Source organism: Dasypus novemcinctus, chromosome 21 (genome assembly GCF_030445035.2).
Source record: "Dasypus novemcinctus isolate mDasNov1 chromosome 21, mDasNov1.1.hap2, whole genome shotgun sequence".
In the NCBI taxonomy this organism is placed as follows: Eukaryota; Metazoa; Chordata; class Mammalia; order Cingulata; family Dasypodidae; genus Dasypus; species Dasypus novemcinctus.
The window spans coordinates 13,148,931-13,175,291 of record NC_080693.1 but is presented as its reverse complement, the minus strand read 5'-3'; the positions used below and the strand labels follow the sequence as shown (position 1 = coordinate 13,175,291).

Genomic DNA, 26,361 nt, shown 5'->3' with positions numbered 1-26,361 from the left:
GATATTACATTAAAAAAATATGAGGTTCCCATTCGCCCCCACCCCCCCACCCCACTACTCCCCCCCCAATAACACTCTCCCCCATCATTATGTCACATCCATTGCGTCTGGTGAGTACATCTCCGGGCATCGCTGCACCCCATGTCCCGTGTTCCACACCAGAGCCCACACTTTCCCACGTTCCATCCAGTGGGCCATGGGAGGACATCCCTGGTTGTTTTTGCTCTTTGTTTGTGCATATTGTCTGCCCGTTGTTTTTGCTCATTGTCAGCTCATTGTTTTTTTGCTTGTTGTCTGCTCATTGTTTGTTTTTTCTTTAACAGACACCAGGACCTCCCCCATGTGAGAGGCAGGCACACAATTGCTTGAGCCACATCCACTCCCTGCTCATTTGTTTTTGCTCATTGTCCACTGTTGGCTGCTTGTTTTCTTGCTCATTGTTTGTTTTGCTCATCGCTCATTGTTTTTGCTCATTGTCTGCTTATTTTTTGCTTTCTGTTTTTTTATTTTTAAATTTTTCTCAATATCTGCTCATTGTCTGCCCATTGTTTGTCTTTCTTCTTAAGGAGGCACCGGGAACTGAACCTGGGACCTCCCATGTGAGAGGCGTGTGCCCAAATACTTGAGCCACATCTGCTCCCTTCTACTAAGGTTTTGTCATGGCTTTTATATTTTTAATTTCCAATCATTCTCATTTGTTCTATGAATGCTCTTTTTTTTTTTTAAGTAAACTGTTCTTTTCCATGAATGCAAAATTTTCTTTTTATCTTTCTGAGGCTATAAATTGTCACTGTTGTGTTGTTTTTAAGTTCTCTCTGTTCCCTGCAAGGTCTTGTTGGCACCAAGCCTGTTTCTTCTGCTTGGTTCAAATTTTCTTTCCTGTTCGAGGCAGTTCTCCAACATCAGGTGAACTTTGGCTGTTAGTTCACAATTAAGATTGAGGCACTAATGGCCAGTTGGAAGTTCTGGGTAAATGAATGGACTTGTGACTCTAGGATGATCAGGTAGGGACCTGGCCATTTTGTTGAGAGAATCTCCTACCCATCTTTATCAGTCACCCAAAGGGGTGCTGATGCAAGGTACCAGAAATCTGTTGGCTTTTATAAAGGGTGTTCATTTGGGGTAGATGCTTACAGTCAGAAGGCCCTAAAGAGTCCAGCTCAAGGTAGCATAGGAGGTACTTTCTCACCCAAAGTCTTCTGCCTCGTGTTGAAGCAAGATGGCGGGCGACGTCTGTGAGGGTCCAGCCTTCCTCTTCCTCTTAAGGCTCCATGGTCCCAGCTCCTCCTGATCTCAGCTGCAGGCTGGTGCAGGGCTCCTCTCTCTCTCCCGGGGCTCTTCCTTCCAGGCTCAGCTGCTCTGCTCTCTTCTCCAGGTCAGCTGTAGACTATCAGGCTCATCTCTCCCCGAGGCTCTGCCGTGTCTAATGAGCTGTCTCCCTTCCTCTGTGTGTCTACTTCCATGTGAGAGCCTGTTTTATCAGCCCGCCAGGGGGATGGGACCTCAAACCTGCACACCCTAATGACGTGGGCGAATCCAGCCCTAATCTTAACATAATTTAACCAAAGTCATCTCAGCTGAATCTAATACAGTCGAAAGGTATCACACCCAGAGGAACAGGCCAGTTTACAAACATAATCTCTCTTTTTGAGAAATTAATCTCAAACTGCCACACCATCCCGTGTTCCCAGGTCAGTTTTCCCAGAGCAGAGTTCTGCCTGTTTCCTGCCAACGGTGGGGTGATAGGGAAGCAACTTTAAAAGCCTCGCCACAAATACTCATTAGGGAAAGAGCTGGGGTGAGAGTGTTTGGGGGAGAGTCTTGCCAATCAGGAGGAAGATTTTCACTTAACATGCCCCCACACCCTCAGCTGGGCTTGGGGAGACCCCCCCAGCCCCCAATCTTCTGCTTGGGTGGGGGAGGAACCATCTTCTGCCTCTGTTGGAGAGCTGGTTGGGATCAAGCCCTCTTTATACAGATTTCCAGCCAGTCCTCCACTCACAGCCTCACCTCCACCCCCACCTTCAGAGGCACTTGGTGTCTCCAATTCTGGAAATCTCCTGGGGTGCTCTGTCTCTTCTCAGCCTCTTTGTGCTCCAGGCATCGGAGGAGGGAAATCTTAGTGGGCGGTTGTCCCAGTCCATCTACCTTCCATCTTCCAAAATGTTGCTGACGTCTGCCCCCTGCTGTGTTATCTTCTCTCGTTCTCGTCCCAGCATGGAGGACAAACGTCCTCTATTGTCGTTACAGTAGGGTTTCAGGAGGGAAGGGAGATAAACCCACGTATCTAAGCTGCTTGTTAAACGGGAAGCCGCTGCTCTTTTCTCAGCTTCCTTTCCTTGATGGATACGTGAATGACTTGCAGAATGTTTCAAAGGAGAAGGTGTTAGGGGAAGCAAAGGTCATGAAATCAGACAGGAAGTTATAAAAGAGGCGATACATTCAAATAATGGAAGACACAGCAATACAAAAAGTGCTGCTTGAGCATCCACACGGACAAGTCGCAGAGAGCACGTGGGACTAAAGTTCAAGATCAGTCCAAATTGTAGTTATCTCGGAGCCCCAGAATTGAATTGGAGGAGCCAATTGAATTGGGGGACTTCAGGGTGGAGAAAATGTTCTGTGTCTTGTGTCAGTGAATAGGTGGATGTGAAAATCCATCAGTCTGTGCACTTAAGATTTGTGCGTTCCACCCACTTTGTTGATTAAAAAGGAAGAGGGACATTATAGAGTGCTTGCTGTATGCTGGGTACTGGCTAGGTCTGCTTCTCTAAAAATTCATTCACCTTCTAGATTCTAGGGACTCTCTAGGTTCTGGGGACCCGGCAATGAGCAGGGAAAAAAAGTAGACCCCTTTCCTGCCGGCAGGATGTGCAGTCTGTGGAGGAAACAGTTTCCCATAGTCGCACTCAAAAAAGTAAAGTGAGACCAGTGACAAATAAAGGACATTACGAGTGTGTGTGTGTGTGCAGGTGGGGGGGCTGGCCCTGAGAGTCAGAAAGCCTTCCCTGAAGATGTGAAGGTTAAACTGAGATCTGGGGAGTGGGTATAGCTCAGTGGTTGAGTGCCTGCCTCCCATGTATGAGGTCCTGGATTCAATTCTGGGTACCTCTTGAAAAACAAAATGAAACAACAACAACAAAACAATTGAGATCTGAGGGATTAGAGAAGCTAAGCAGGTTGAGGGGACGGGGTGGCAACAGAGAACAGAGCATTTTATGCCAAGGGGACAGCAGAGAGCACCACACAGGCAGGGAGACTGAGGCTCAGAGAGGGGAGGGCTGGCCCGAGGCCACCCAGCGTGCAGCTCGGGTGGCAGCTGGCTGCGTCTGCTTCCCCGCTGCTGCCCAAGACGAAGCGAGCCTTGGGCTCAGCTGGGGAGCAGAGGCAGATGGCAGCGTCCGGCAGCCCTCACCGCTCCCTGCTCTCAGCCCCACAGGGCTTCTGGACCCCCGCGGCCATGGGATCCTGCCCCGAGGAGCAGTACTGGGACCCCTTGCTGAAGAGCTGTGTCTCCTGCAAGCCCATCTGCAGCCGTCGGAGCCCGCGCACCTGTGCAGCCTTTTGCAGTGAGTTCTGGGGCCGCGCCTGGGACGCGCCGAATCACCCCATGCACGGTCTTGCGGGCACCCCTCCAGCTGTCTGCTCTGGCCACACTAGCCGATTTTCCAGTTTCTTAAACATGCCATGTTCTCTCCTGCCCCAGGGCTCTGCGCCTGTTCTTCCCTCTCTGGAATGCTCTTCCTCGTTGGTTCTCCTTCCCCAGGCTCCCTCTTCCCCAAAGGCGCTTTCTCGCAGAGGCCTTACCTTGTCTTTCTGTCTTCCTTGCCTTTGAAATCTTTTTGTTAAAGAAATGATCAAACTATACACAAAACACAAAGAGGAGAGCATAATAATACATGCCTATGTACCAAGCACCAGCTTTAAAAAATCATTTTAAAAAAAGCAAACAAAAAAACAGAAAAAAAGATGAAAAAAAATCATAAAAATTCTGCCTTTCTATCCTCCAATCACTTTTTAAAAAAATTATTTTAAAGAAAACCCAAGCCCTCATGTCATTTCATCTGTAAATACTCAATGATGAGTCTCTGTCATATGGGGGCCTTTAAAATGGTTCCTTTATAACTTCATTCTTTTCCTTGGCAGAACCTACGGCATTTGTAATTATGCTCGTTTGCATGTATTTTGTTTTATGTCCTTATCAATCAGTAGACCGGGAGCTCCCTGAAGGGAGAAACCACCTCTGACTTGAGCCTAGAGCAGAACCTGGCACATAGTAAGTACTTCATAAGTATTACTACTTGTTGAGTGGAGCTCAGAAAGGGTGAGGGACTTATCCAAGATCACACAGTGTGAAAGTGGGAAAGTCAAGATTTGAACCAAGGGCTGTCTGACTCCACTCCTCTTTAGTGAAGTAGAATGGTCACTCATTGCTTGGTTTCTGCTCCTTGCCACTGATACCTGTTTAAGCACCTGTGACTCCCATTTGCTAATAAGAGAGAAGACATTCTATTAGTGTGAGCTCTCCTACCTTTCTTCCAGCTTCTTCCCCCAACTTGCCAAAGAAGATTCTGGTTTCTCCCCTTCCCTTTATTCTATTAACACAAAATGTTTCTCCTTGATGGGGTTAAAAATGCAAGTAAGGAATTTGAGTGACAATGTAATTTACCTAAACATCAATTTTAAAAGATAACTAGAAAATCTTTATAGGTTTGGATACTAAAATTGCACTTTAATCTACAGATCAAAAAGAAATAATAATGAAAAGTTGAAACCATTTTGAACTACGTATCAGGGTGGGATGCAGCTAAAACTGTACTTACAGGACAATGCATAGCCTTTGATTTGTATATCAGAACAGGACTTGAATGTCTCTTGCTTTTGGTAATGGAACTGTGTGTGTTTTGGTTTCTTTTAACTTTGATGCCCTTTGAGACCAGACCCAAAACTCCTGCAGGGTTCCACTGCCCACTTGCATGTACTCATTTCTGTCTCCCAGAGTCACTCAGTTGCCGCAAGGAGCAAGGCAGGTACTACGACCAGCTCCTGAATGACTGCATCAGCTGCATCTCCATCTGTGGACAGCACCCCAGGCAATGTGCGTATGTCTGCGAGAACAAGTTCTTGGGGCGGAACAGAGTGAACTTCCCACCAGAGCTCAGGAGGCAGCAGGATGGGGAGGCTGAAAGCAAGCAAGACAACTCAGGAAGCTACCAGGCATCGGTGCACAGAGGCTCAGAGGCAGGTCCAGGTAAGCCGCCCTAGACAGACCCGCGTGGCGTTGGAGGATGACAACAGGAGGAAGGGGCTACAGAGCCAGAAGTCTAGAGTCCAGGCAAATGGCCAGAAGCCAGGAGTCTCATCACAGGAAAGTAAACAATTTAGACAAAATTTCAGAAGCCTGTGGGCATGAAGGAAGCCGGAGAAGAAAGAATGTTCAGGAGCCCTGACAGGTTAGAGGCTTATCATGGAGCTCACCAAGGCAGAGTGAGTTCTTGAAACTTAAGGCAGCAAGTGAACAGCTGAACTCACCTGTGAGCAGACAGGTCAGGAGACCTGCTAAGGCCAAGACCTCAGTTTTCAGTCTAGAAGCAACAGAGGCTTTCTAAGAATGAGCAGGTAATGTGGTAATGAATGTGTGGAAAGTATCTGTAGGGGGCATCAGCCAACTGGGACACGTGCTGTGCATCTCCAAAGTGGCGGAAGTAGACATGATCTGATTTCATACCCCCATATTGGTTCACCTCCCTGCCCTGTGGTGTCGATACAGATGGAAGGGGATTTGCCCTGTGGATCCAGACCCATCTGAGATGGATATTTTCCTTACCCTTGGCTTGTCAGTGGGAGATAACAGACGCTAGTTCCCAGCAGGGCTCATTAGTTTATTCCTTAGCCTGCACCTTTCTTCATGATCACCTAATTTTCCTGAGGTTCGTCCCCATTACCAAGACGAAAAGAAGAGAACTTGTGTGCCTTGATAATGGAGGTTGCCCAGCCTCAAGTTCCACTTGGTTGGGCTGAAGTCTCTTAAATTTGTCCTTTCTTGTACCAGCCAGCTATTGCTGCATAACAAAACACCCCTAACCAGTGGCTTATTATTTCTCATGAGTCTGGAGGCTGCCTGGGGTCAGCAGGGGCTGGCTCTGCTCCATGTCTTTCTTGTCCTTCTCCTGGAGAGTAGTCAGCAGGCAAGGTATGACTTTCTCACGGTGATGGCAGAAGCATTAATACAAGCATACACATACCACGCTAGGAGCCGTCCTCTTCCTTCCACCTTATTGGCCAAAGTGTTTTGCCAGGTCAGCTCAGAGTCGAGGGGAAACTGACCTTGGCATCAGTGAGCTATTGCTATATTCAACTTAATGACTTCCAGCGACAGTCATTTATTTGCTCACAAGTCTTTTGGCCAGCAGCACACGGCTCAGCTGGATGGCTCCTGGCTGCTCCCACGGCCAGGTGTTTCATTAGCTGGGCCGTGGTCCCTTGTCCTCACGGAGGCGGCCTGGGCTTGATGACAGGGTGAGACGGGAAGGCCGCTTCCTGGGTGCTGGGCAGGCAGTGTGAGCAAGGGGGTCCTGCCTTGACCCCACGGAATGCCCCATCCAGTGGGGAGACAGACAGTGGCCAAGACTCATGCAAGTGGCCAGTTAATCTCAGAGCACGGCAGCCTCTGAACCCAGGTGAGGGCAGAGAAGGCTTCCTTGCGGAGGTGGTGATGGGGTAAGCTGTGGGGCCAGGTCCCCTGGCTGTTCCCTGCCCCCCAGCTGCGTGGCTTTGAGCAAAGCACGTTGCTTCTTGGTGCTTGGGTTTTTGGGACCAGAGCAGCCTTTTTGGGGCTATGTGATGGTGAGAGAAGGCAAACCGGGGGTTAGCCAGTACTTGGCACACAGTAAATGCTCGTTTAAAAAGAAAGCGTGTTGAAGAGGAGAGGTAGAGGAAGGATGCTCCTGCCAGAGGGAGCAGAGCGTGTGGGTGGAGGGGCTGTGAGGGGCGCGGCGCTGGAGGCTGGGCCCCAAGGCAGATCCCCTGCTCCGGGGCTCCTCGTCTGGAGGGAAGAATTGGGACCGCTCTTCAGAAGCAGGATGCCCCCTACCACACACTCTCAGAATTTGGTTTGGGGTGTGGAGACAGATGACACTTGCTTGCCCCAAGAAAGCATAAAAAGGTGTCGCTTACGTCTGCGGCTTTGGGGGTGCGGTGTGGGGCAGGCTCCCGGCCTGGTCTGAAATGGCAGAGCAAGAGGGAAAGGGACTGCTGGCTTGGGGGGCCGGCGGTGGGGTTGGGGGAACGCTTCCAGGCAAGGGCTTGTGCAGTTTGAATCTCCCCAGCACCCGAGAAAAGGGCACCGGGTCTTCTTATCAGCCTGCACAAAGGTGGGGTGCGAGGGGAAGCGGGGGGGGGGGGGGGGGCGTGTCAAAGCCGCCAGCAGGCAAACACTAACTAAGCAGTCAGAGACCAAGGCCACGCGCTCCACCCGGGGGAGACCACGTGGGCTGGGGGCAGCCGGTGCTTGGGCCACCCGCCTGGGGAGGCACGTGCAGGGCACAGAAGGGAGGGTGGGCAGCCAGGGCGCAGGGCTGAGCCAAGGCCGGCAAGCAGGCAGGGGGCAGCGCGGGCCGGGGGTGGGGACCCGTCACCCGGCGGTGGAGACGCTCGTCTTTTCAGGGCAGGAAGGTCACACGGGGCTGTGACGAGCACGCTGTTGGGCGGGTGCGGCCCTGGCTACAGGGCTCTTGGACAGGGACTGGACCTGGCCAGGGGCGACAGGAATGAGGGGCGGCACCGGGCGGGGCGGAAGGTGGCCTGACTGCCTGGCTCCTGGGGGAGGCTCAGCCCTGCAGGGCCCCCAGTCCTCTGGGAGGTGGGGATACCCCAGCCCCTTCTTGGCATAATTCTAAAATGCATCTGATGAAACACGTCGGGATGCAAAGAAGCCAGTGACGTTGCAATATGGTCATCAAAATACGGAGCCAGCCGTGACGCAAGGAGGCTCATCTGCAGGCATCTGCCCTGACGCCCTGGAGGAGCAGGGCCAGGCGTGACCGGGAGACAAGTCATTCCAAAGCACGACGAGCTCGGACGCGGTCCTGAGCTGTCAGGAACCACCGCAGCAGGCTGTGAAAATTCCTGTGACTCCTTCGGCGACACAGGCCCAGGCCACGCAGCGGGGCTCGGGCCGCCGTGTGTAATGGAGGGGAGGGCTGGGTCTCAGTAGCCCTGAGTGACAGTGAAGATTGTCTTCTCCTGACCAAGTCCGCGGACCACCCCCTCAATTCTATCCACAGACACCCCGGGGTTAAGACCCCTGGGCTGCTGCGCCTGGGGCCCGCCTGCGCTCGGGGTTCCACGCCCTGTGCTGGGTGCTGTTGAAGTCTGCTCAGCGCCCCTGGGAGCCAGGTACCAGGACTGGGCTGGCTTTTCCAGGGGGATTGGTTCATTTAAAAGCCTGCAGTGCTGAGGCCCTGGACGTGTCCAAATCCAGGCACACCTTTCCTCCCAGGCTGCGGCCATCGGGGCTCGGGGCACCGCCCGCGCCCCTCTCCCCTCTCCCCTCTCTCCTCTCCTCCGGCCTCCCTGCTGGCAGCGTCTGGCCAGAGCGGCTCCTCTCAGTTTCTGTGTTGGGTTAATTTTAGCTCCCGGCTTCCTCTCTGTCTCTGCGTCTCTTCTCCGTGTCTGCGGCTTTTTACTCCTCCATTTATAAGGGGCTCCAGGAAGAGGTTGGGGCCCCAGGGTGACTCTGGCTGGGATGCGCGTTCACCAGGACGTGGCGTCGCGCGGCTGTGGCCGTGGTGGGGGCTGCGCCTGGGCAGGGGGCTGCGCCTGCTGTTTTCTCAGCGAAGCAGGAGGTGGAATCCATCTGCAGAGAGTAAAGGGGTGGGGTCAGTGGCGTGGGGGGAGGCCACGGGGAGGGAAAGCTGGAGAGGAGGGAAGGAAAGGAGTGTGTGGTCGGGGGTGGTGTTTCAGTTTCTCTGGCTGCTCAAGCAATGGGCCGGGTTAAACAACGGGAATTGACTGGCTCCCAGTTTTGAGGCTGAAGGAAAGTCCAAGTCAGTGGGCCAGCAGGGCGCTGCCTCTTCCCGAAGCGTGGCGTTCTGGGCGGGCTGCCAGCGACCCTCGGTCCCGGCTCCTCTGCCACCTGGCAGTGCGCGGGGCGGCCTCTCCCCTGTATTCCAGGTTGCATTAGATTTCAGCTTCTTGCTTCCATTGCTTTCCGTCCACCTGGATTCCATTCTGCCTATAAGGGACTCAGGCCCTTCCTCACTGGGCTGGGCCACAGCCTAAGCAAAGGAGCCTCACAGGAGGTCCCCGTACTGTGGCCTCGCACCACGGGAATGGGCCGAGTTTAAGAACGTGATTTTCTGGGGTGCATAGCGCCAAGCCACCACAGAGGGGACGTCTGGATCAGCCCTTGGGACGTGGAGCCGGGCGTCTGATGCCCAGAGCCAGGGTTATGGCCTTGTGAGTGGACACGACAACGTCGCTGGAAGAGGCGGGGGCTTCCCCTTACATACGGCAGACTGATGACGCGAATTTGACTGAGTTCCCTCCTGAGACGCCTCCAAAATGATGGCAAAACCCTCGAGGACAGAAAAGCGGGAGAGAGGGGCTCGGCCAAGGATGCGTCTGCAAACCCTGGAAGCTGGCGAGCCGAAGGCGGGCGGTTTAACCGGCGAGGGCGGCGGGCAGCCAGGCGTCCAGGGCCCGGAGCCGCGGAGCCCCGGGACAGCTGGGGTCTGGGGCTACCTGGGCCCTTGGATACCGCGGGGCAGTGGCTAGGGGGAGGGGCCGGAGGCCGGGGCTGGCAGCCTGTGCAGGAAGCCGGCACCCCACTGTTGGGATGGGGGCGCCCCCCAGGAGAGCACGCACAGAAGGAAGCTGGGCTCCGGGACCCAAGGCGGGCGGTGGCCTTCTGGAGACAGGTGCCGGGAAAGTCCACCCACCAAGGAGGCGGCAGCCCCCACCCCCTCCCGCTGTCCCCACGTCGTCTCCAGAATGCTGGCTGCTGAGGGGCTTACACACGTGTGCGCATGCACACACGTGAACACGGTGTATACACGAACGTGCGCCTGCGCCCGCGCACCTGCACACGGCGTATACACGAACGTGCACCTGCGTGTGTGCACGTGATCACAGCGTATACACGAACGTGCACCTGCGTGTGCGCACGTGATCACGGCGTATACACGAACGTGCACCTGCGCGTGCACACGTGATCACGGCGTATACACGAACGTGCACCTGCGTGTGCGCACGTGATCACGGCGTATACACGAACGTGCACCTGCGTGTGCGCACGTGATCACGGCGTATACACGAACGTGCACCTGCGTGTGCGCACGTGATCACGGCGTATACACGAACGTGGCGCGCGCACATCCACAAGCGGCCACGCACACACGTGAACACGACGCATACACGAACGTGCGCCTGCGCACACGTGAACACAGCGACAGGGACGTGCACTTGCACGCACACACGTGAACACGGCGTATACACGAACGTGCACGTGCTTGCATCCCCAGGCAGCCACGCACACATGCACCAGGGCCTGGGGGATTCCGCGGCGGGAAGCGGACCAGAGTCAGCGCCCGGGGTGCCCGCAGCGCCGGGCGGGGGCTCGCAGGAAAGGCTTCCCCGCGGTCCGCCGAGCGCGCAGGCGTCTGGGGCGCGGTGGCGCGCGCCCGCGGGGCTGGTGAAGCGCAGACGCGCGAGCGGGCGCGCGGGACGGACGGCGAGGAGGCCGTGGCCGGGCCCCGCGCCGCGCACTCGGCCTCCCCCGGGCCGCGCCCCCCCCGCTGAGCGCAGAGGCCTGCTGCCCACCCCGGACCCGGGCCCTCTCCCCGAGATGCGGCCGTCACGGCCCGTTTTCAGAGGAAGCGGAGGCCGAAAGGCCTGAGCGGACCGGGCCGAGGACTAGCCCGCCCGCCCCCGGGCCCCCACGCCCGCGGCCCCTCCGCCCTCGCCTGACCCGCAGGCCGCCGCGCTGCTCACGCCCGAGCGCGGCCAGGGCCTTCTGCTTGGGGGTGAGGGAAGGTTCTGGAAAGTTAAAACGCAGACGCAGGAAGAGCCGGCCCGCGGCGCCCCCTGGTGCCGGCGCCCGGAACTGCAGCCCTTTCCGCGCGCGGCTTCCGGCGGGTGCTCCTGACGCCCCCTCGTGACCCTGCCCCTTGGCTACCCGAGGTCGGCGACAGCGGACGACGGGGCGAGGCCTCCGCTAGAGGCCGCAGGGGGCAGGCAGGACGCTCCCCAGGCCGTGCACTGAGGAAAAGGAGCAGGAGAGGCGACGTTCCCGTGGAGCGGCGCAGATGGCGCCGTGACCCCCCCTCCCCCGGGAGCGCCGTGGTGCTCAGTCCTGCCAGACCCACTCAGAGTGTCAGAGAAAGAAACCCCGGGACGGCTCTTCTCTTGGTGGCCGCGCAGGGTCCTGGAATTGCTTTGTGGCTTTCCTGTCCTTCCTAGTCAGCCTTGTTGTTTGTTTTTTTTAGGAGGTATGGGGGATGGAACCCAGGACCTCACACGTGGGAAGCAGGTGCACAACCACTGAGCTACACCTGCTCCCTCCTGCTCAGACTTTAAAGTGGAATTTAAAAGGGTGGACTACCAGAGCAATTTTTATTTTTTTCCCTGTTTTGAACAGGTGGTACACAGACATCATTCAGAAAATAAGAGGGTACAAGACATAGGTACCCTAACAGGGGAACGTCTCCATCTCCCCAGCCTCCCAGTGTCTTAGCCATTTCTTGTTTATCCTACAAATCCGTCAAGCATATTTACATGTCATTACATGTCTTTACACACATGGTGGCAAGTGAAGTGCCCCTTCTTGCTCTTTTCCCTTCTCCACATGGCCTTCTGACACTGTCTCAGGGCTCCCAAGAAAGCAAAAGCAGAGGCTGCCGGGAAACATACGTTCAGGCAAAACCCTGCCCAGGAATGTTCTCCAGCAGCATTTGACATAACAAGCCAAAGTGGAAACAACCCAAATTTCCTTCACCAGATGAATGGATACACAAATGTGGTCTGTCCGTAGAATGGAATATCAGTCAGCTGTAAAAAGGCATGGTGTTCTGATGCATGCGACAACATGAGGGGACCTTGAAAACATTATGCTGATTGAAAGAAGTCAGGCTCAAAGACCACATATCGTATGGTTCCATTTATAGGAAATGTCTAGAACAGGTAAATCCATAAAGACAGATGCTTGGCTGCCAGGGCTGTGGGGAGAGAGGATGGGGAGGGACTGCTTAATGGGTAAAGGGTTTCGTTTTGGGGTGATGAAAGTATTGTGGAATTAGAGGTGATAATTGAGCAACTGTGAGAATAGACTAAAAACCAATGAACTGTACACTTTAAACGATGAACTTGGTGGTCTACAAGTTATATTCTCATTTTTTAGTGGCGGTACTCAGTCCTCTTTCATAGGACCAGGAGGGTAAAGGGAGATAATGTATCAACAGCGTCTGGCACATAGTACGGGCTTGATAAATGGCCCCCGTCATCAGTTCATGATATGTACATAAATGAAACCTGGCTTAGCTATCCTTCTAATGTGAACCTTGGGGATGCCGATTTCAGGGCCCAGGAAAAACTTGGGGTGAGGAGAAATTACGAGAGGAGATTATTGGCCCTGGGCCAAGTCTTCCTCAGGTACCAAAACCGGGAGGTTCAAGTCCCTGAGTAGAGGGACCATGTGCCCCTCTCCCCAGGACGGTCCTCGTTCATACCTGGGGCTCCAGACAAGTTAGTAATTGTGCCCCATTTAACCCTCAAAAGTGTCCAGATTTGGACAGTAAAGTGTGTGATCACTCTGGAAGGCATCTCCTTGGAGGAAATTTCTATTTCAGGGAAGGTAGAGCCATCCAGCATCCTTCCATCTATCCATCCATCCACCTACCCATCCGCCCATCCGCCCATCCATCCATCCATCCATCCACCCATCCGCCCATCCATCCATCCACCCACCCGCCCATCCGCCCATCCATCTCTTCATCCATCCACCCACCCACCCACCCATCCGCCCATCCATCCATCCATCCATCCACCCATCCGCCCATTCATCCATCCACCCACCCACCCACCCATTCGCCCATCCACCCATCCATCTCTTCATCCATCCACCCACCCACCCACCCACCCGCCCATCCATCCATCCGCCCACCCACCCACCCATCCATCTCTTCATCTATCCATCCACCCACCCACCCACCCATCCATCTCGTCATCTATCCATCCACCCACCCACCTTTCCATCCCCCCATCCATCCATCCGTTCACCCACCCATCTCCGGTTCTGCCACAACCTACATTCCCATATCAAGTGGGGACAACCTGACAGCCAACTCAACAGCGTTTCCAGTTTTGAGGTTTTGGAAAAAGCCGCCACCATCTGGGGGATGGGGGCCAATTCCTCCAGAGTCCAGAGAGCGTATCAGCCAGGCCTCAGGGCCAGGGATGAAACCCAGCTTTTCCGTGGGCCGCATGGGCCCGAGGCGGCCAGGAGCTGGGACGCGGCGCTGTGTGCGTCCCAGGGGCTGGTGTGGTGGGGGTGGCCGTGTGCACCGTGTGGGCCTAAGGATGGACAGACAGACCCTGGGGCTGGGGCTGCTGGCCCCACTCCAGAGGAGGGCCTGGAGCCAGCGGCCCCTCCTGACCTCAGGCCCCCCTGTCGCGCAGCCCTGCCGGGGCCGAGGCCCAGTGGGGACCAGCTGGTGCTGGTCTACGCCACGCTGGGGCTCTGCCTGTGCACCATCGCCTGCTGCTTCCTGGTGGCCGTGGCCTGCTTCCTCAAGAGGAGGGGGCACCAGCGCTCCTGCCAGCCCCCACCGGGGCCCTGCCGCGCCCAGGCCGACTCCTCCAAGGGTGAGTGCGGGAGGCGGCGCTGCCTTGGTCCCTGCCCCTGGCCCCGCCGGGAGCCTTTGTGGATATTCCGGGAGGTGGGGGGGGACCCCTGAATGCTTGTTCCATCCCGGCCAGAAAGGGTGGCGTGGGGCAGCCGGCCTCCTGGTCTGCCTGGGGTGGAGGGGCCTCCCGGGAGGCCAAAACCAGAGGAGCGGGTCGCCCTCGGCGGATGTGGCTTGTTGGGGGTGCAGGCAGGAGGGATAGAACACTGAAAGCTGTGGGGAGCGGGGATAGCTCCGCAGTCAAGTGCCTGCTTCCCATGGGCCAGGCCCCCTCCAACCCCGGGACGTCCCTCGGGCCGGGTGTCCCCGGAGCGCCTGGGCCTGGGAGATTTGTGGGTCCTGAGCTGGCTGGGGAGGCGCAAGGCACGTGCAATTCCCGAGCTCCTCGTCCGCGCGATTGGGCCACTGGGGTGCAGGGGGGGGGCTGGCGGAGGGCCCGAGGCCGACCTCCCTCCACCCCTCCCTCAGATCACTGGATGGAAACCGGCAGTGTCGGGCCGGGGACGCCGGAGCCCGTGGAAACGTGCAGCTTTTGCTTCCCGGAGCAGAGGGCGCCCACCGAGGAGAGCGCGGAGGCCCCCGCCCAGAGGTGGGGGCACCTGGTCGGCACGGCATCTGTGCAGCAGCCCACCCCTGGCACCGGCGATGGGGGCCTCCAGATCATCTGCGCCCCCTCGCAGGAGAGGGGTCTGGTGACCTAAAACCCGGAGAGAGAGGAGAGGGAGAGAGGGAGTGGGGGTAGAGGAGAGGGAGAGAGGGAGTGGGGGGAAAGAGAGAGAGGAGGGGGGAGAGAGAGAGAGAGGAGGGGGGAGAGAGAAAGGGTATAGAAATGGGGGAGGGGAGAGAGATGGAGAGAGAAGGAGAAAATGAAGGGGCAAGGGGAGAGACAGGAGACAGAGCGGCGGGGGAAGGGGGCAGAGGGGGGAGAGGAGAGAGGTAAGGGAGAAATGAAGAGAGAAGGGGAGATGGGAGAAAGAAAGGGAAGACAGAGGTGATGGACAAAGAAGGGGAAAGGGAGAGAAATAGAGGTGGGAGATGGAGAGAAGGAAGGGGGACAGAGATGTATAAAGGGAGGGAATGGATGGAGAGAGGAGAGTGGAGAGGAAAGGAGGTGGGGGTAGAGAGAGGATAGAGGGAAACAGACAGAAGCAGAGGGCACAGAGAGAGGGAGAGGAGGGGGAGGCACCCAGGGAGCGCGAGGCCACCTCCATCCCATCCCTGCCGCTGTGGCTCTCTGCCCCGTCGCCCCGAGGACGAGGACATAGCTGCCTGCAGGAAGGTCCTCTTGGCGGGCTGGACGCAGCCCCCCACCCCCACCCCCTGCCCCCACCCTCCTACAGAAATAAAGGCCCCCTGGCACGCTGGGCTGTGTCTTCCCGTCGGCCTCTCCTGCGCCCTGGGGGGCTGGCTCCACCGCCCCGGCCGCAAGGAACTCACCGGGCGGGCGCAGGGAACTTGGTCGTGAGCAAGTGGGTGCAAGCTCCGGTGCGGCTCCGTCACCCACGGCTCAGGAAGGGTCTGTGAAAACCAGAGTCCCGTCCCGAGAGGGGGTGGGAGCAAGGGGGCAGCCGCTCCTGCGTGGCTAGTCCCCCGCCCACAGCCAAGGAGGTTTGCGTGGCGTCTGGCCTTTTGCCAAACTTCACCAGCCATCTGCACTGTCCTTAACATGAACAGCTTTCCTTAAATTCACTCTTTTTTAAAATATGTATCTCCTTTGGCCTCACGCTAAAATCGTATGGATTCTGACTAATACACTACGCAATACTATCTAAGCATTCATATGTTAGAGGCTACCTATGAATTTATATCTGTTGGCTTTTATGTTTATATTTTTATTAGCATTTAAACTTTTAGTAGCATTTTTAACCTTAAAATACATATTGCCTAACTACCCTTAAATACATAACTTAAAATACATAACTGTTCTTAGGAATATTTATACATGAAGATAAAATTCAATTTTCATTCTCAATAAATTACAAGTATTCATCCTGTGCCATCCAAAATTATCTGACATTCCTACAAACACCAATATGCCCCCCCAGCAGAGCTGGGAAGAGTAGCTGGAACACCGGGGGCGCTCTCCAGTGCTCCCTCTCTGAGGCCCGTCTTAGTTTGCTGAGGCCTGCGGGCACGTGTCAGTAATGGGTTGGTTTTTATGGGGGTTTAGGGTAAACGCTTACAGCTCCGAGGCTGTGAAATTGTCCAAATCCAGGCACCAGCGAGAAGCTGGCTCACACAGGCCAGCTGCTGGCGTCCTGGCCCCTGGCATGGCGAGGCGCGATGGCAGCCCGTCCTGCCGCCTCCCCCAGGCCCCGGTCTCCCTGCTCCGCTGTGGGTGCCCCGGCTCGCGGCTGGCCTCGCCGCCCGCCGTGGGCGCCCCGGCTCGTGGCTGGCCTCGCCGCCCGCCGTGGGTGCTCCGGCTCGCTGCCTCAGCCTCAGCTGCTCCGCCCCTGGCCCCGCTCAGCCTCTGGGTTTCCCCGACTTTCCGCGGCCCTAGGTGGCCCTGGCGCCCTCCCACGCGGCAGGGTAGAAGGCAGCACCTGCTCTGTGTCCCACTCACATAGCTCCAGTGAAGGACCAGGCTGCACCCTGGGCCCACCTCTAACCAGAGGCCCACCTGGATCTGAACGTGCAACAGGCTGACACCACGGGGATGGGTAGCCTGAGGATGTACTTTTCTGGGGTCCCAAAAGACTCAAACCAGGACAGCCCCGCTATTGCACTTCCTCTCCAGGGAAGCTGGCGTCTAAAATGCACCTGCCCAAGACTCGTGTCTGACCAGGTATGCGGTCAGCCGGACACGCAAACAGTGGCAGCATGGCTGCATGGCTTCTCGCCACCGCGCTGCAAGCAGCTTCCTCTCTCACAAAAGGGTCAACCCCAAAACCTTGGGGGGCGGTGTGGACACCTCCTGTGCGCTGGCAGAGCAGCCCCACGCTGATGGCCGCAGACACAGCTCAGAACGCCCAGGCTTCCCGGGACACCGCCGTTTCCACATTCTGCCACCTGAACCAGGGGCTCGGGGAGCGGCGGGGCAGACGTGGGCGAGGTGGAAGCTGCCGAGAGCACCGGCGCTGAACCCCTTCTTTGGCTTAGATCGGACAAAAATTGGGTGTTCTGTGGGGTTTTTTTTTGGCGGGGAGGGGATCAGTTTTTTAAATTGGCTTTTTGTATCCTTTTATTTTTGGAAAAAAAGAGAAAGGGGTCCCCTGCTGAAAAGAAAATCTGAAATGAATTGCTGTAAATACTGTCCGTTTTATCAATGTTCTGTTGGTTCCCTATCCTTCAAAATGTATCCTGACTCCAGCCACTGGTCACAGCCTGTGGGTCTGAGCCCTGCCGTCTCCCTCGCGAGTGCACCGGCCTCCTCCCGGGGCCCTGCTGCCCCCTCATCCGCCCGCCCCAGGGACCAGCAAGCTTTTTCTGCTGTAGGCCTTGCGGGTCACACTGCCTCTGTTGCCACCACTCAAGAGCGCCTCGACTGCGCCGGCACAGCGCAGAGGCGGCCACACGGTGAGAGATCACGTGGGGACGGCCGCTCCAAATAGAACTTTGTTTACAAAGACCCGTGCCAGATTTAGCCTTTGGGCCAGAGTTTACCACACCTGCAAAAAGACGGCTCTTTTTCCTTATGCCTCTGGATATTTTTTAGTGGCTGTGCACAGCCAGCCCTGCAATAGCCAGAGGCCATGTCCTGTAGTGCCAGAGCCTTACCACCTGCAATAGCCAGAGGCCATGTCCTGTAGTGCCAGAGCCTTACCACCTGCAATAGCCAGAGGCCATGTCCTGTAGTGCCAGAGCCTTACCACCTGCAATAGCCAGAGGCCATGTCCTGTAGTGCCAGAGCCTTACCACCGCTCAGTGCCAGTTCCTCCTTTTACACTGTTGGCATATGTTTTACTCCCATATGTTCTATAAACTCACTATATATTACTAATTTTGCTTTAGAAAGTCACTATCTTTTAGGGATTAAAAGTTTCTTTAAAAGCAATGTCTTAGGAGCTGGTATAGCCCAGGAGTCGAGCATCAGCCTACCACATACGAATCGTGGGTTCAATCCCCGGCCTGGCACCGGAAAAAGAACAAAGAAAAAAAGAATAAAGCAATGTCTTTTATACTTTCATTCATTTCCAGAGATCTTTTCTTTGTATATTCTAAGTCTCTGTTTGGTATCATACAGAACACTTCTTTCAACATTTCTTTTAATGAATTCTATTTTTGTTTGGAAAGTCTATCTTTTTAAAAAATTCCTCTCCCCTTTCCCCCCCAGCCACCAGTTGTCTGCTCTGTGTTCTTTCGCTGTGTGTTCTTCTGTGTCCGCTTGGATTCTTTTCTTTTTGTTGCATCATCTTGCTGTGTCAGCTCTCCGTCTATCCGGCACCACTCCTGGGCAGACTGCACTTCTTTTGTGCGGGGTAGCCCTCCTTACTGGGTGCACTCCTTGTGCATGGGGCTCCCCTATGTGGGGGACACCCCTGCATGGCAGGGCACTCCTTGCATGCATCAGCACTGTGCGTGGGCCAGCTCATCACATGGGTCAGGGGGCCCGGGGTTTGAACCCTGGACCTCCCATGTAGTAGGCAGCCCCTCTATCAGTTGAGCCAAATCTGCTTCCCTATCTTTCATTTTTGAAAGATTTTTCTGACTATGGAATTTGGGGCTGCTGGGCTTTTTTTCCTTTCAGCATTTTAAGGATATCTATTATCTTCTGCATTGCATGGTTTCTGATGAGACATCTGTTAACATTTCTATCTTTGTTTCACTGTATGTAACATGTATCTTCAAAGTTTTCTCGTCAAGTTTTCAGCAGTTTGAATAAGATGTGTCTAGGTATTTTTGTTTTGTTTTCATATAAACCTTGGAGTTCAAGTTTTTGAATCTATTGATTGATGACTTTTTTTTAAAAGCAGGTAAGTTTAATGACTGGAACAAAATGGGATCAATTAGGGGAAAAATTATAGGAGATGCCTTACACAGAATAATATACCCTTTTCATGCTATTTTCATGCTATTTATTTTTCAGTCTTGTAAACTGAAATTGTTCAAGGTGCTATAAGGGCTGGAAATGCAGACCAAATACATAATAAATAGTTCACTGATAATACATGCTATGTTCAATGTATTGTTCCATAGAATTCAAAAAGTTGTGCAAAATTGCAAGGAACAGTGCACTAAGGCAGCATTTCCATCAATCCTTATATATCCATCTGCAATGCATTGCTTTAGAGGATTTGTGTCTTTAATTTTCACTGAATAAATGTGTACCTTTAGCGTACCTGAGAAGTAGTCAAGGGAGTTTATTTTAAAAATACATATTGTCTATGTTTCCAGATATTTTGGCCACCTATATTTTATTTTCTGTAAGATTCACCTTCTGTAAATTTCATTAACATTTTCCCATTTATATATACCAAGAAAAAATGGATACCAATTCTGAGATATTGGAGACAATAAAAAAACATATCTCCTTGGTTTTCAAATAATTCTATACCAAAACATTTTGCTGAAAATGAAGTGATCTTTAACCTATAGATAAAAGACTGTCTAAATGATATTGAGGATTTTATTAGCCAAAACAGTGCTTGTGCAAAACACTGAAATTGGTTGGCTTTTAACAAGGGTATTTATTTGGGGTAGGAGCTTGCAGATACCAGGCCAGAAAGCATAAATTACTTCCCTCACCAAAGTCTATTTTCATGTTTTGGAGCAGGATGGCTGCTGATGTCTGCCAGGGTTCAGGCTTCCTGGGTTCCTTTCTTCCCAGGGCTCCAGTTTCAGCGTCACACTCCAACATCAAAACTCCAACATTCAAGAACCCTCAGCTCTGTCCTTTGCCAGGCCTTTTACCTGCGAGTCCCCACCCCTTGGTGGGCGGGGACTCAACATCCTAATGACGTGGCCCAAGCAAAGCCCTAATCATAACTCAAGCATGCCCAGGTGCAGGCCAGATTAGAAACATAACCCAGTATCTATTTTTGGAATTTATGACCATATCAAACTGCTACAAGGATATATTACAAATTGGTTTAAAATATATTTAAATTTAAAACAGATCTTACAATAATTTCAATAAATCAGGCACTCCAGAAGACAATGTGGAAGTACAACCATGTGATGACTCCCTAAGGCTTTAGGGGGAGAAGATCTTTTTCAAATATAGAAATAAATTAAGTCTCTACAATGCTAACCCTAAGATCTACTCCCCTTTATAGACTACAATATCATTGTTAGTTGCATATACTTTTACTTTATGAAGGACTCAGGAAATTTGATGGTTTTCCCAGACACACACAGCCACATTTTCTGTCATGCTCACAACACTGGGAATTAGTGCACGCCCAGAAGAGATTCCTGTGGCCGAGGAGCTTCAGAATTGCCTCCTCCATATCTTCTTTGAGGCTGGTCATGTTCATGACCATCCCTGCCACAGGACCAATCTCCCAGGGTCTGTCACCACAGCTCTCTAAGTGTGCCCACGGCCATTTGGATTGTTCCATTTCCCAGTTTCAAGTTCTTTTTTTTTTTTTTTTAAAGATTTGTGTTTTATTTCTCCCCCCGCCCCCGCCCTGGTTGTCTGTTCTCTGTGTCCATTTGCTCCGGTGTCCTTTGTCCACTTCTGTTGTTGTCAGCAGCACGGGAATCTGTTTATTTTTGTTGCGTCATCTTGCTGTGTCAGCTCTCCGTGTGTGCAGCGCCATTCCTCGGCAGGCTGCTCCCTCCTTTGCGCTGGGCGGCTCTCCTTCCGGGGCACGCTCCTTGCGCATGGGGCTCCCCTACGCGGGGGACACCCCTGCGTGGCAGGGCACTCCTTGCGCGCATCAGCACTGCGCATGGGCCAGCTCCACACGGGTCAAGGAGGCCCAGGGTTTGAACCGCCGACCTCCCATGTGGTAGACAGACGCCCCAACCACTGGGCCAAGTCCGCTTCCCAAGTTTTCTTTCTCACTTAGAGACTTGCCATGGAGCTGGTGGCTAGAGCTGAAGGGCACTAGAGGGGACACCTGCGCACAGTGACCACAGCCTTCTCAAAGCTCGCTGCACTCAAGGGCGTCCAGGCCCATATGCCTCAGCACTTTCCTCCTCCTCCCTGGGCCCGCGGCAGGCAGCGACTCTTTATTTTTTGAAAACTATTTGCCATTATCTTCTCAAAGATATTGTCTGCTCTATTCTTTGTCGTCTTCTGAAATTTCCATAATATTACATATGTTAAACTATTTGCTGCTATCCCACAGCGCTGGTACTTGTGTTCGGGGTTTGTTTTTTCCTTCATTAATTTTCTTTTTGCATTTCAGTTTGAGTAATTTCTGTTGTCAAGTCCACTGCTTCTTTCCTCAGCAGCATTTAGTCTACTAATGAGCCTGTTCATCTCTGTTACCATGGCTTTTCTTTCTACCTAGCTTTCCATTTTACTCTTCCTTATAATTTCCATCTGCAGGAATTCTGTATCTGTGCATGTGGCCCACCTTTTACACTACAGCCTTCAACACATTAATAATTGTTTAATCATATTTAAAATTTCCTAATAGTGTCAAATCTGGATCATCTCTGCATCTGCTGATTTGTCTCTTAACAGTGGATTCCATTTACTTGCTTTTTAGATCTTGTAATTTTTTACTGAATGCTAGACATATGCTACACAATAGACACTGAAATAGGAAGAATTTATGCCTGGAAATAGCCATGCCCTTTCTTTTCCTAAGCCATTAGTGTGAAGAGTTGAGTTAGTCTACCTATGAACTGAGTTGGGTTTGGGTTTTGTTGTTGTTATAGTTACCTTCACATACCTCTGGCATCAGAGTTCCCTAAGTGTTATCCTGTTCTCAGGGTGGTGGCTGGTTTGCTAGAGAATGCTCCTCAGCTTTATGCCTTCCTGTGTGCCCTTGCCTCAAAGAGGATCTTTCTGCACAATTTTTGTCCTCCCTCAGGGGTAGGCTACCACTACTTGCCTGCTAACCTGCTGCGGAGGCCAGGCGTTTGTTGTCTTGTTCGAGGCTCAGTCCAAGCTCAGACCTGTCTCTGGCTTTAGGAGACAAGGCTCTTTTAGGGATCCTGCCCTTTCCCTGGCAGCAGCAGACTTCTCTGCCTACAGTAGAGGGTGTTTTCTTTTCCCTTCCACCCATCTTAACGGGTCTTTACCTGCACGCTGGGGCCAGCACCATTTGCTGCCTGTTACGGATAGAACCGTGTCCTCCACAAAGACAGGTGACCTCCAGTCCTGTGGGTGTGAACCCACATGTCAATAGCATCTTTGAAAACGCTGTTAAGATGAGGCCCCACCCAATGAATCAGGACGGGCCTTAACCCAGTCTGCCTGGAATTCCTACAAGCAGAGGAGATTTGGACCCAGCAGGAGACAGAAAGGGAGAGAGATGCCACGTGATAGAGATGCCAGGTGATAGAGGCAGAGCCTGAGTGCTGGGTTGCCAGCAAGCTACCACCAGGACACTAAGGCTTCAGAGTAAGCATGGCCGGCTGACACCATGACCGTGGACATCTGGCCTTGGAGACTGAGACGATAAATACCTATTGCTTAAGCCAACCACTGTGCTATTTTGTTACAGCAGCTGGGAAACTGAGACACTGATCTTTCCCAAGCAACTTACGGTTTTGGTCCTTAGGGCAGCAGAGTCCAGGTGGGACTTTGCATTTTTCCTGGAGCAGTGGATGTCCCCTCCAGGCCTGGCCACTGAAGAGAATTTACCTCTGGGCGCCTACCATGGTGCCCATTTTTCCCTTTTCATATAAAAGTACAGTGGAGGGAAGCAGATGTGGCTCTAGCGATTGGGCTCCCGTCTACCATGTAGGAGGTCCAGGGTTCGTTTCCCAGGGCCTCCTGATGAAGGCAGGCTGGCCTGCAGGGCGAGCTGGCCCAAGTGAAGAGCTGACCCATGTGGAGTACCAGCCAATGCAGTGTGTTGACCCACATGGCATGCTGGCCCACATGGAGAATTAGCGCCAGATGACACAACAAAAAGAGACACAAAGGAGAGACAATAAGAGATCAACAGACCAGGGAGCTGAGGTGGCGCAAGAGATGGAGCACCTCCCTCCCACTCTGGAAGTCGCAGGTTTGGTTGCTAGTGCTGCCTAAAGAGAAGACAGCAGACACAGAACACACAGCAACTGCACATAGAAAGCAGACAGCGAGCAAAAACCAATGGCTGGGGGAGGGCAGAATAAATCCTAAAAAACGTAAAAGTCCAACGGAACTCTGTGAAGAAGAGCCTGCAAGTGGGAGTGAACTCCCCTTGTCTACAGGAGAGTTCCCAGGAGTTCTGCGCTCTCATGCTGACCAACACCCAGCCTTTCACAATTTTTAAAAAATACTAGCTGAATTCTTTAACTGGTTCTTTAAAAATATTCCTCTCTCCCCCTCGTCTGGCAGTGCTGTCTTCTCCCCTCTGCCCTGGCACAGGTGAGCCAGTGTTCACATCCCATCTCCTTGGAGGCACCTGCCTTCCCGTCAGAGTCCAGGCTAGTTGGCTGCCCTGAGATCTCAGCTGACAGGTTCAAGGAAAGTTATTACTTTATATAGACTATCTGGCCTTTTATTGTTTTGGGTTTTTTTTAAAGATTTATTTTGTCTATTTCTCCTCCCACCCCACCCCCCTTTGTCTGCTGTGTCCATTTGCTCTGTGTTCTTCTGTGTCTGCTTGTATTCTCATTAGGGGGCTCTGGGAAATGATCCTGCGGCCTTCTGGAGTGCGTGAGAGGCGCTCATTCTCTTGCATCACCTCAGTCCCCTAGTTCGTTGCGTGTTTTACTGTTGTCTTCTCCATCTCTTCTTGTTGCGTCATCTTGCTGCATCAGCTTTCTATGTGGGCAGCACTCTGTGTGAGCCAGCTCGCCACACAGGCCAGGAGGCCCTGGGTATCAAACCCTGGACCTCTGATATGGTAGACGGGAGTCCAATTACTAGAGCCACATCCATTTCCCATGGCCTTTCATTGTTGATAATAAATGCACCCTAGGAAACTGAGTTTTGTTATTGTTTCCCTGCTAGTCAGAAAACCAACTAAAGTGCCCCAGGCTTTGACACATGTCAGGTTTGGGTTTTTTAAGGAACATAACTCTTAGCACATGCCAAGCACTGTGCTAAGGTACGTTTACATTTATTAAGTCAACCTCCCCTTCCAGCACTCCCAGGAGAGAGGTGCTATGGCTGTTCACAATTTACAGGTGAAGAAACTCAGGCTCAGAGCTAAGCAGAGTCTCCAAAAAGTGCCTGGAAATCAGGCTTCGAGCCCAGGTAGTCTGGCTTTGCATTCTGTGCTCTTATTCTCTAGATTATACTGCAGAGAAGGTTAAAATTACAATTTGATGTATTTGGAGAGGTTGGAAACTTCTAGCATGCAGTGGTTACGTTTCTGACAGAGTAGAAGTAACAACATGAGTACTGGCATGTGAGGCATGAGAAATTCTGGCTAGAAACCAGGAGCAACTTTCCCACTGGCTCAAGAGAACTGGGCAGGGAAATCACAAGTATAGAGACATGTGACTGCCCCTCCTACAAACCATTAAAGGCAGACTTCCAGAATAAATGGAAAACAACCAAGTATTCCAGTGTAGAACTCACTATGGCACCCCTCGCGGTCTGTTTCCCCCTCAGGACACGCAGCTTCCTCCGCGTGGAATGCCGTGTCCCTCACTGTCACACGCTCATCCGCTTGCGGGACTCAGGCCTTCTCTTTGTCCTCTTACTGGAGAGCCTTTGCTGACCACCCTGTACGAAGCACTCATGGCTCTCATTTCTCTACATAACACCTGCCAGAACCCAACGTACATGTAGTTGCCACACTAGACTGTATGCTGTGAGGACGGAACTCTGTCCGTCTTCTTCCTCCGTCTGGAACAGTGTCTGTACGCAGGACGAGGCTGTCACTTGTTTGGCCAATGAATGAATGAATGCTGGATTTGGATCAGCTCATTTCTCAAGTCTTCTATAGCTTTAAACGTCTACAAAAAATGCATCCTCTCTTAGCCACTCATACTTTAGTTTCTTCCTGGCTTTTTGGTATCACCATCAGAGGTAGAAGCACAGAGAAAACACAACTTTAGAAACACCAAATGTCAAAGCTGGAGGACTGTGGAAGATGGTGGGCAGGAAGCTCCAGGAATCAGTCCCTGCACCAAAACCACCATGAAACTGAAGGAACTGAGCCAACTATTTTAAAACACAACATTCTAGTGGAACACCGTGCAGCATACAGGGAAGAACTGGATGTAAGGTTGGAAAATTGTGGTAAATACTGATGACTTTCACCCTCTGTGCAGCAGCTGCCATCCCCTACCCCCAGGCGTGTGGTGCAGCTTGCTGGTAACAGGGTGGGCTGTAAGCAACTCCTCCTCAAAATCCAGGGCAGTGTGGTCTGATGCTTATCACTGCTTTTGAGACGCTACCTCAGTGCTGGGAGCTGGCTCTCAGGGCAGCCACACTGTTCCAATTGCCCCTCAGGCTAAAGCAGCAGAGCAATCTTAAGGGAGTACCTATTTTCTTTTTTCTCTTTTTTCTTCCATTGCCAATTTGGGATATAAAATTGTTTGGCAAAGTTACAAATTGATGGCTCCGGCCCACAACAACAGAGAAGTAGGAAACCTAATTTCCAAAGTTATAACAACATAATACTCAAAATATCCAGTTCTCACAAAAAATTAGAAAACACACAAGGAACGATGACTTATTCAGAGGAAGACAAAAAAAAAATCTTGCCCAAACCACCCTTGTTGAAGCTCATACACTGTTAAGTGTTAGACTTTAAATCGACAGTATGAAATACATTCAGGGAGCCAAATGAATCCATATACAACGAACTAAAGGAAATTAGGAAAAGATTATCTGAACAAAATAAAGAAAAATGATAAAAAGGAATCAAACACATTTTGGAACTGCAAAGTACAGTAATTCAAATGAAAATCTCAACAGAGGCTTCAAGAGCAGATCTGGGCAGAACCAGCAGTGTGAAGACAAGGCCACTGGGGTTATCCAGTGTGAGGAAGAAAGAAAAAATAACAAAGAAAAGTTAACAGGGCCGGAGGGACCTGCAGGCACCATCAAGAACACAAACATATGCATGAGTAGAATCCCAAAAGGACAAGAGAGAAAGGGGCGGCAAAAATACTTGATGAAATAATGGTCGGACATGTCTCAAACCGGAGGAAAGACATGAGTATACACTTCAGGAAGGCCGACGACTCCCAGCAGGGCAGAAGTCTAAACCAAGACAAATTATAGAGGAATTGTCAAAATCCAAAGACAAAGATTTTGAAAGCAACAAAAGTGACTTACCACATCTGAGGATCCCCGATAAGATTAACAGATTTAACAGAAAAAACAGGAGTCAGAAGACAGTGAGATGGCATATTTAAAGTCCTTAAAGAGGAAAACAGACTTTGGCCCAGTGGTTAGGGCGTCCGTCTACTACATGGGAGGTCCACGGTTCAAACCCCGGGCCCCCTT

The 26,361-nt window shown here is 52.5% G+C and overlaps 1 protein-coding gene across 1 annotated transcript in view; it reads left to right on the top strand.

Moving 5' to 3' along the window:
* Positions 1 to 15,897, top strand: part of TNFRSF13B (TNF receptor superfamily member 13B) — a 50,418-nt gene extending 34,521 nt beyond the window's left edge. Inside the window, exons 4-7 of the mRNA XM_058283331.1 lie at positions 3,432 to 3,569; positions 5,000 to 5,251; positions 13,675 to 13,860; positions 14,370 to 15,897. Coding sequence (XP_058139314.1) covers positions 3,432 to 3,569; positions 5,000 to 5,251; positions 13,675 to 13,860; positions 14,370 to 14,602 — 809 coding nt within the window. The 3' untranslated portion in view covers positions 14,603 to 15,897. The remainder of the gene's footprint in view (positions 1 to 3,431; positions 3,570 to 4,999; positions 5,252 to 13,674; positions 13,861 to 14,369) is intronic.
* Positions 15,898 to 26,361: the final 10,464 nt, after the last annotated feature.